The 10,764-nt window shown below is 35.8% G+C and overlaps 1 protein-coding gene across 1 annotated transcript; it reads right to left on the bottom strand.

Moving 5' to 3' along the window:
- Positions 1-2,812: 2,812 nt before the first annotated feature.
- On the bottom strand, positions 2,813-10,300 carry LOC126873417 (lipase member H-A-like). The gene is made up of 7 exons (XM_050634260.1): positions 7,781-10,300; positions 7,598-7,655; positions 6,916-7,064; positions 6,594-6,836; positions 5,927-6,115; positions 5,174-5,312; positions 2,813-5,104 (listed from the first exon to the last, which is right to left on the bottom strand). Exons 1-7 carry the CDS (start codon positions 7,857-7,859, stop codon positions 5,047-5,049), a joined length of 915 nt encoding a protein of 304 aa, XP_050490217.1. The 5' UTR covers positions 7,860-10,300; the 3' UTR covers positions 2,813-5,046.
- Positions 10,301-10,764: the final 464 nt, after the last annotated feature.

The following is a 10,764-nucleotide window of genomic DNA, read 5'->3' as shown; positions in this document are numbered from 1 at the left end:
GTCCGGAAAGTGTCTTTCTTTTACAGACATGTCTTTTACAACGACGCTACTTTATACAAGCATGAAACCTAACCTGTCGAACGTTGTAATCTTTATCTTGATAGAACAAAATGGATCATACGTAATTCGATAAAACAATATAAACGGAATATAACGGGAAATGTCGTGTATTCATTATTTCCTTATAAAACGAAAGAAACTTTTCGGACAACCTAATATACAGTGCAGTCGCATGTTTCGAAATCTTTAATTATGTAATTTCGCGAGACATTTCCAAACTTCTTTTTATTTCCAACGATGTAAACTGTAGTGTAACTCGTGTATGCAGTAGAATTCAGTTTATTTACGTTTCATTTATAGGAATAAAATTTTGAAATTTTGAAATTTCCATTGACTTCAGTTATATGAATTGTTTGTCCTTCGATGAGTTCAGACAAATGAACTTTCACTGCCTATATTCAAATATATTCATACTCAAACGCATCTCATGTATTCATATATACTTTTTGGATATACGTATTCTATAATACATACAGTGTCTCATAAAAGTATTCGAACGCTGTGACACTGTTGATAGTTTTTCATCTTCCTTTTCACCGAATGTAAACATCATTGCTAAATAAAAATATTGGTACGTTCACTCGATGTTAGGATATCGTTTCAGCAACAGTAACGTAAAAGTGTGCACAATAGTATTTAAAATGAATACCAAAAGGTCTGAAACAAAAAAGTGTAAAAGAGAAATAATATTCCGATTACATGAGAACGGCAAATCGCTTGCAAACAAAGCTCGATCAGGTCGACCAAAGAAATTGACTGGAAGAGCAGAGAAAGTTATCATTCCCGAATTAAAAAAAATCCTATTACATCCGCTCCTCAACTCGCAAGTATGGTAGCTGACATGTTTCATAAAAAAGTTCATTTGGAATTATGTCGACGAATCTTACGAAACAATGATTTTCATGGCAGATGTAAATCATAAAAAAAGATTGACTTTTGCAAAAACCTACATTAATAAAGATAATTCGTTTTGGGGCAAAGTCATCTTTTCGGACGAGTCAAAGTTTAACATTTTTGGCTGAGATGGTCAAAACGATGTGAGGAGAGAACCAAATACGGAATTCAAGTTTGCATATGTAGGCATTCTGTATATCCAAGATCCTAACTGCGTCGAAAAATAATTTTAGCCAACCAACCGTAAAACCGACACCACGTCAATCCTCATTTCCTTTGTCACAATACCCAGCAAACCGTGCGAGCCACCCAACTAAAAATCGCAATCTCATCCCTATCTAAACTGCAAACTTCAAATTCCACCTTGCACGTTCCCCTCTCATTGAAGCGATGCGGCGGTTGTTTTTCTACGGATTCGTAGGTCACGACGCTCGCAGACGTTGCACGCGTCCGTAATTCTGCCTGTGCGAAGAGGAGGCTCGGTGCAGCGGTAGGACAGGTCCGGCGAGTGCTCCAGGGGGAAAGTATCGTTGCATTTTGATCGCGGAAGATCGTTACTCCCGATCGAGGCTCGCCACCACAGACTCGTGCACATACTTGAGCACATGTTCACGAGCATGTATGTACATGTGTACAGAGGCGTTCGTACACGTGTGCTTACCTACGTACAGTACGTCGGCTCAAAGTTAATCTGGATTAACCGGTCTTGAATTTTCTGTGCGGAGAGAGGGCGGTACGCGATGTAGAACGACGAAGCAGCAACGGCAACAGCATCGTCCACGGGGAAGCTGGCTCTGAGCATGAGGATTGGGCGAGGTTGACTGCAGCAGAGGGGGCGGGTGAGTGGACAAAAATCGAGATCAAAGAATTATGCCCTCTGGAGAGGCGCACCGGTTGCACCGCCTCGTGCGCGCAACACTCGTGCTGGCGAGCCGGCATCACGGTAGATGCGGAGGCGCATTATACGTGCTATCCCTGTGAACGGATTGTGTATGGGGATTCTTGTTTAGCTTGGCGGAAGAAGGGGTCCCGCGGATACATAACGATTGTATTTGTTTCGTCTTATTCAGTGAAGCATGAATGGTCTCGGGATTCAACCTTGGACGTTAGACATTTCCTTGCGTCATAGGTGTTGTTAATGATCCTGTTCCTTCGCGTTCCGATCCTCGGCGAACAGTATCTATTCAGATGGTGGCTCGTTGATTTCTCCGACGGCAATACTGATATCGATAAGATTACGGAAGCGATCCAACTTACGCTTCTTGCGTTTCATTCACTTTTGCGCGATGTCCGAATCCTGTTCGAGAGTCGTTATTACGTATTGATTTAATTAGGATGAATATATTAAGAGGACGATTGTGAACGTATTACGATAACATTATGCGAATAGTATCGTAATTGTTTACGAATTGACGTTTGCGTAATTCTAATTCGTTGCAAGTTTATTTGAACATACGGAGAAGAGGTGAACAAAATCATTTGTATAGATACAATAGCTGATGAAATGTCTTAATTTTACAGAATACAATTACGATTACCAAAAATAATCAATCGATATGATATACAATAAGAGACAAAGGTATTTGTCCAGTTTGAATGTAGAAGTAAAAAGAGCAATATTTCCTATATTGTCAAATATATTCAAATATATTCAGACAGTAATAAATGTAAATGTATTTATTTGTTGTCACTTCCTGAATAATAACTCAATAGGAGATTACAATAGGAATTCCAATTATTACAATGAAATGCACAATATGAAATAAAAATACACGAGATACACAGCAGATAAATAGTATTATTCGTAAATACGTTGTACCAATTAAATTCCAGTATGGTGACAGTATGAATTGCAATGGTGCGTTTAAGAAATCTCTAAGCGACCGGCGTATAGAAACCGCGATGAAATTGATGTATCGTGCCCGTTCGGGTATCGCTGCGCGCCGGTTGAAATATCGCGTAGCCTGTTGATAATTTGCAGAACGCGTAGCCAGGAAGAGAAAAGTGGCAGTTGTTTTTCGGAAGTCTTTCGAACGACGCGAATGGCAAGAGTTCTCGCGGGCACACGGATGCCCGTTGGTAACGAACCAGTTGCGCTGTCAGGTTAATTTAATTGGTTCGATTAGAATGCATTCGCGTGCGCGAACATTGCTTTACGCAGCTAGCTGCCGCGTCGCGGTTATGCATGTTAACAACACAATTAACTACACGTTGGGTCAGTCTTCGAACGGTTGGATATCTGAACAGTAGACGCATGTGTTTCAATTAGGCAGGTAGAATTGAACATTACTGTGCGGCGTTTTACTGCGTAATCGCAGTAATTTGGTGAATGGGTTATAAATTACAATCAAGGCATAGGCTGCTTTGTATAGAGCACGAATTTTCTTCGATGCCAGCACTAAATTTATTTCCACAATGGTTCTACTTTGCTTACAATTAGCGCGGCTTTCGCGGAGTTAACACAGACTAATTATACTAAACTGGATGTTTTTAAAGAATTTCTGAGTACAGTTTCACAGAATCTTACGTTATAATCGAGAATTAATAAAAATTTCTCGAATATGTTATCACAAAAATCATGTTATTTAAAATAAGGTAACGGAGCAACTGACAAATCACATAAAAATTTTGAATAAAAGTTAATTTTGATAACATATATACAGGGTTGTTGGTAACTGGTGGTACAAGCGGAAAGGGGTAATTCTACGCGAAAAAAGAAGTCGAAAATATAGAATAAAAATTTTTCGTTTGAGGCTTTGTTTTCGAGAAAATCGACTTTGAATTTTCACTCGGTACGTGTGCACTTTATCACGTCTCGTTATAACGGATCTCACTGTAGATCGTTGTCTCGATGGAAAAATTAAAAAAAAATAAAAAAATTCCCCCCCTTTCCGCTTGTACCACCAGTTACCAACCACCCTTAACATACGTAATAAAAAATCACTAATTTGATTATAGTAATACGTACATAAAACATGAAAAATAGGACACTTCTGGCTTGCTGTTGCGAGATGTAAGTAATAAATACGTGGAATGTTATCGTCGTTGAATGGGAGGTTCCGGGTACAATACGCGTCAAGAGGAACGTCGCGATTCTTATTAATTATTCATGACGATGAACGTTTAAAATGAAATTATAAGCAGCTATTCATGCGTCACTTTGCCAAATCGGTAGGTAGATTTAATCTTTCAGACGAGTTCAGCATTCGCGAACGGAAATGCTATTTGTGGCTTCCAGACGCAGGAAATGAAGTAGTTAATAATGAAACAGACTGTACATGATAAAGATATTATCTTTTCACATTAACGACACTTTTATTTGTTCATAAATATACCCGTTAAATTAAATATTAATAATAACAGTATTAGTAATGATATGTATTAATATATTCTCTCTCTGTTTCTTGTTTGTTATTGAAAAGAAATTCTTGTTAGCAGCATAGGCACTCTGTATATGCGTATACGAAAACAACGTTGATAAATTGTTAAGAGATTTTCGTGGAAGTAAATTTCTTAGAGCACACTCAACCATGTGTGTATCCTTGATGGAACACAATAGGGTTAAAGAACCCTCGATGCAGCGTCAATTGATTAGCAATGGAGAACTACACAGTAGCGTGGGTTGTCAGATAGTCCTTTTTGAATTTGCAATCCTAAGATAGACTGCGTATGGTTATGCTCGCTTGTCTGCTACGCGTATACTGTGAGAATAGACGATAATAAAGTGTTGCTTGTCATCTGCAGGTACCATGATACGACGATGTTTGAAATCTATTGCGTTTTCCGTGAAAAGATTTATCCCATAGCTCGTAAAATTATTCTCTCAGTGTTAAAAAGAAGTATTATCATTACGAAAAGGAAATCACAATATAGAGATAAATCAGAAGATAAACTTCAAAACTAATTTATGATGTGAATTTAAGAAACGATGGAAACGAAAAGGGTTTATGCAGATAGGATTTATAGCGAGTGATGTATTTAATCTTAAAGCTTATATTCACTAAAATGATGACAGATCCAAAACAAATCTACGAAATAAAATGACTAGTCTATAAGGTAAAGTATTATTATATTATCTAAGAAACGGAAATTTTAATTAGTTTTGCCATAGGGTGGCTTGGCGTTGGTAGTGAAACAATACGTTCCATATCTGAAATGAAACACGATGTTATGATCACGTTGCAAACTTTAATATACTGACATAGGGAATTTTATTTACATGTTCTTTGGTGTCGAATCTCCAAAATAGATTTCCTCGGTATCGGCAATTTCGTTAAGACAATTATGCGCCGGAAACGCTTTCGGATTCATTAGAGACTCTGCATATATTCGGGTAGACCTTTGATGGCTGCAGAATTCTTTCGAGAAAAATATTTTTACATGAAAACCATCAATTAAAAATTAACATAGACTGCAAGAATTTTAATTGGAAATTAGAATAAAATATTTCAAGAAAAATTGGCAAATCTCACTCAATGACAAAAAATGGTTTGATTTTTAAATAAATAATTAATAAATAATAATACGATCACCTAATATTACTCAATTAATAATTAACCCTTTTAAAATAAAAGAGGAAGCATTGTAAAAAAAGTTACGAAGGGATATAATCCGACTCTGACGTCGTCGAAATAATTTGCTTTATAGACTGGAATTTAACTTCATCTTCTAGTCGATCAACTCTAATTTCCGATACAAATAATATCACAGTATAGACATATAAGGAAAAAAAGGAGAATCTAACATTAAAAGGATATTTCACTAGTGCTTTGAATTTTTTCCTGGCCATCGACCATTTACGATAGATGACAACGATTACGGTAAGCAAACAACGTAAGTGGATCCTTTATAAATTACAATGATAACCGGTTATCAGATTGTATAAATGCTGTATTTGATCGCTATTAAAATTTTCTATATTCTATGAGAATGAACCACCGGGATGTCTTAACGACAAAATATTATGATTTACCTCCACCGAAGATTATAGGACAACCCGGTTGAACACTGATGCCCCCGTTTGCGTAAAAGTCAACAGTTCCCGTGTTAGTAGCTGTCCCATAAAATCCACCATCAGTGTGAAGGATAACAACGGCTTCGGCGTCGGTTGATCTGATGTGACACGTAGAAGGATAAAACAACGGAAGCGCTGGATCTAAGCCTGTATTAGGAGATTAGTAGTCTTCTGGTTTTCACGTAATACACAATCTACTGTTTATAATGACGTATTAATATGTCGGGCACCACGCTGTTGGATCATTGCTCTAAATAATTATTCCTCTAAAATGTTTATGAAAATATTCGTATACTTGTAAACGCTTGTCCTTATGAGGGTGTAGACATCTTTATTCGTGTTATAAGAAATATTTTATTATCGTACTGATTTTGGTAAATTTTGTAAGTTGATAAATTTCTGATAAATTTTTATCCAGAATTTACTATTCAACTATTATAACCAATGTACATTCGTTAATTAATTTAACATCAGATGACAATACCCCTATTTTTACTAAATGTATATCTCTTATTTCTCTAAAAAAATCTTCTACCGGGAGACATATACAACTGGCTTTCGTATAAAAATAAATGTCACGGTTATACACGAAATTACCTTACCTTTTATAAAACTTATAACTCACCCGTTATTCGACTAAGATTGACATTCGCGTATCTGCCGATATTCCCAGCTATGTGAGCGCCCAAAGAATGCCCAACCACGTGCAACGTGTTTAAATCGATCAGATCGACGAGTTTGTTTAGGGATTCAGCAACCGCCTTCGCTATTGTGACAATTTGACCGGACACGTGAACGTAATTAATATGAAATGCTATATCTCCCCAATCCAGTGCAATGATGTTCACGTCTCCCTTGTCCAGATAGGCTGCAAACGCGAAATCGTAAACTCGATCGTCTTATTTTCCTGTTACTTATTGCCTTTTTGCATCACGTGATAGTAATACCTTTAATTATTATCCGAACGTTCTCTGCTTCCGTATTCTCCATGAATCCATGTATATAGAGGATACTGTCTCGGTCGGGCAATATGTCGTCTGCAATGCTTCCTGGATTCGTAATCATGCTCTCGGTGGATGTGAAGTGAGAGCTGTTACTATAGTCGTGCAAAATAGTTTTGTAATAAGACGTTTATTAATTTTAAGTGAACATTTTATGAAGTTTAATGTTCGATGGAGTTGCGTATAGTAATAAGCGAATACTCTGGTATAGAAAAGTTTTCGATCAGTTTTCATCAATTTTCAGCATTTCAGTTTCATCAATATTTTTCATTATATGTAGGTATTTCAAAAGCAATATTTTAAAGAATTTTAAATTAATATCAAATAGCAATGTTCACTTGTTCTACTGCTTTTTTAGTTGTCGATTATACTTAATATCAGTTGAAATTCTGTCAGATATCACCTTTAAACTATAAAACATGAAATGAAAAATTTGTTTCACCAGAAACTTCAACATACAATTACTAGATATAAGTACAGTACAAAACGAAATAACGAATTTAATTATATTTCGGACTGTTAATGATATTCCTTCCGCAAGAATTTAAAAAGTATTTAACGATACGAATTGTCATATCCGTATAATGACACAAGGTCATTGAAAAGAATGTCACCATATTTCACAAACCCTTTGTAAATCTTCAGGCGAATTTTTGTACTGACATGCAACGTATCTTCCTCATCACCTAAATCACAAAAAATGTGGTTACTCAACGAGACGTAAATCGTCCAATCTTTCCTTGTTTGATCAATAATTCTTTTACCAGTAACAAGAAAGGTTACGAGAAAAGAAAAATAAATTCATACGTACATATTACCGCGTCAATAACGTCTTTATGAATCAAATAAAACATTAAATACAGATAAGCGTATGTTTTGTATTTTAACATCGTCACTTTTATTCCGAGATTTTTATGAAAAGTACACTACGCGTTCAATAAACCCGAAGGGAATGTGTCCATGTTTTATGACATCCTCGATCGTTATGAAACAGATTGGAAAATCTTTGCTATATATATAAAGTACCCTCTCCGTGAGACTGCAACCTCCCACTGACGTAACAAGGAAGGAATAAAAGCGAAACTACTTCAATATGAGGCATATAAGTCATTGATATGCAGATTACAAAATGCATTGGAAGTACAGTTCTTTTTTTTTCTAAGAGTACACGTATATTTTTTGCGGTAATAGAAGTCATCGTTAGATCTCGAGATGGACATGATTTTAACAAGCTTGAACACACGCATTGTTTGGATTTTTTATGTAATAAGCAAATGGAGAAATTACATTATTATACAGAGTTTACTACGCAATTGAGAAACTTCCTTCAAAAAAATTGCAAAAAAAAGAACAGAATTATTCTCAGATTTTTGCATCATTGAATACGACCTAATTTCGAAATATAGTATTTTTATCCATCTGTAACCGCTTTGAAGACACGAGAGCTTGTCCCAGTTATGTACAGGACTCTGTATATTATACATTGGAATTACATTATTATAATAGACACAAAGTATAATACGTAAAACAAAAATATAACATATGTAATAATGTATCAAATAAAATTAATATACAGGGTGGAGTATTCGGATGGAAACAGGTCGTTATCATTTTTTTCTAACGAAACCATATATTTTTTAATACATCAACCGATGCATCTCGGCATTCCCTATAAAAAAGATATTAACCTATCTGTGCCGAAACCTAAACTATTTAGTAGTTTAGCAGGTATTTTAACTTTAATTTAATTTTGTTAAATTTAGTACATGAAAGACAAAGACAACGCAAACACAAGAATGTCTCTTCGCGTCTTTCCTTGTCTTTCGTACATTAAATTTAACAAAATTAAAGTTAAAATATTTGTTAAACTCACAAGTTTTCCGGCATGAATAGGCTAATATATTTTTTTTTATAGAGAATGTCGAAATGGATCGCTTAATATGTTAAAAAATATATGGTTCCATTGAAAAAACGACGATGACCTTGAAATGTGGCTAAAAAAATGACTTTCAGAATGAATTTCGTTTGTCATTGCGTGCCTCTAGTGTACCCACTAGATATAGTTTCTATAGTATTTATGGAAACGAGAAAGAGTCGAGTCATGAAAAAATTGTAACTGCATCGAAAAATAGAAAAACAGGATGTAACGAGACTGAATCGAATTATATGTTATGTATGCTTGTCTATACAATGAATCTCATGATAAGAAAATTTATGACAATTACGTAACCTTCCCTGAAATTGTCATATTATGTTGCAAATTATGTGGTTGTTGTTGCAATTAAAATGATATGCATGCAAATTTTCTGTTTGTATTGTGAGCATATGCGAATGCAAGAATATTATTAGTATTGTTTAAATTGAAAGGAAGAAACAATCCATACAATTACAGAATACGTGATTTGGATGATTGACAAACGTATTTTGAAAATATACTACTAGAAAGATCACGGTTTTCAATCTGAATTAGTCACTTTATCATAGCTACCAATTCTCATAACTTTTCTGTAAGTGATAGTGTAATTAGAACAGATGCACATTATCGTACACCATCAAAACACTCAAATGCACGCTAGCCAAATATCTAACATCGATTTTTCCGTATTCTACGTTTTCATCTTATATATTTTGTCATATAAAACTATCTGCTCTCACTTGTACCACCAGTTCCAGTTTAGCATGACTGCTAAATCGAAGCATAAAATTCCCCTAAGGGTTGAAGACACAATAACAAGATCAAGTATCGCGCAATACATACGCATAGAACACACACGGATCGCGTTCTTTCCCACAGTCATTACCCTTTGCAAGGAATTCTCTCTTCTTCTCTGCTTCTTTAATCTCGAATATCAAATATCCGAAGGATTCAACTTCTCAAAACGTGGCAAAGTTTCACTTCCGACAGATCAGCGTGGCACTCACCTACGCTGTTGTAGAGCCGCGTCTCGCGTTATACCCGCAAACACAGCGTTCGTTAATTAAATCTTCTGGGTCAAGCGATATCCCGCGGGACGAATCAGACGATTCCGTCCCGTGGGCGTTCGCAGGTTAGAGCGACGCGTGAATACGCGCTTGGGCCAGCGCGAAACATCGACCATTAATAACACCGTGTAACGAGTATAGTTTAAGCGCGGGTACCAGCATGTCTTCCTCCTACCAACTTATGCTCTCGTGGGCTTAAACATCTGCATCCCGATGTCGTGATATCACACCGGCCCTGTTTCTCTACGTATGTGTACATACAGGGTGTTCGTTCTAACGTTCTGCACGATATTTCAATCGTCCGTGATAATTTAACGTGTAATTAGAATTAGACGATTAGGAAAGAGAAATACGGCAGAATTCTATCTATTGAAATGTAATCTTAGTCGAATGAATATCAACGCGAGCTTCTACCCATTGAATTTAGTTATCAGAATGTGAATTCCTCTTATGTTATAGGTTTCTGGCTATCAAATTACGCAGGACCATTTACGAAAATTTCTCTTTTCTGGCCACAGGATTTATGATCGTAACTTGACCACAGAAAGTAAAATGAATCACTTTAGCAGTTGCAACTACTTTCACAATATTTCGTAGAGAATTTACATGTTTTTTGCGCTAAAAGGTCGTAGAGAAGATGTTAAAAAAATTGTAGAATATACGTTGTTTATTATTTAAATTCCTTATTTCTTATTAATATCTCCTATTTATATTATTATGACGAAAACAAAATTATATCGCTCTATTTAGGAGATGTATAGCGATTTGGAGTTCACTATTAAAACTACATATTCAGAAAACATTTATTACAGC

The sequence above is a fragment of the Bombus huntii genome, chromosome 2, assembly GCF_024542735.1.
Source record: "Bombus huntii isolate Logan2020A chromosome 2, iyBomHunt1.1, whole genome shotgun sequence".
NCBI classification, from domain to species: Eukaryota; Metazoa; Arthropoda; class Insecta; order Hymenoptera; family Apidae; genus Bombus; species Bombus huntii.
This window is presented reverse-complemented; position numbering and strand designations above follow the sequence as displayed.

Excerpts from the sequence above, each read along its gene's own strand:
- LOC126873417 (XM_050634260.1), bottom strand. The coding sequence starts at position 7,859 with ATGTTAAAATACAAAACATACGCTTATCTGTATTTAATGTTTTATTTG. Across the intron at positions 6,837-6,915 it reads CGTTCGGATAATAATTAAAG|CCTATCTGGACAAGGGAGAC; the intron begins GTATTACTATCA and ends TCGCGTTTGCAG. Across the intron at positions 6,116-6,593 it reads CAATCTTAGTCGAATAACGG|GCTTAGATCCAGCGCTTCCG; the intron begins GTGAGTTATAAG and ends CTCCTAATACAG.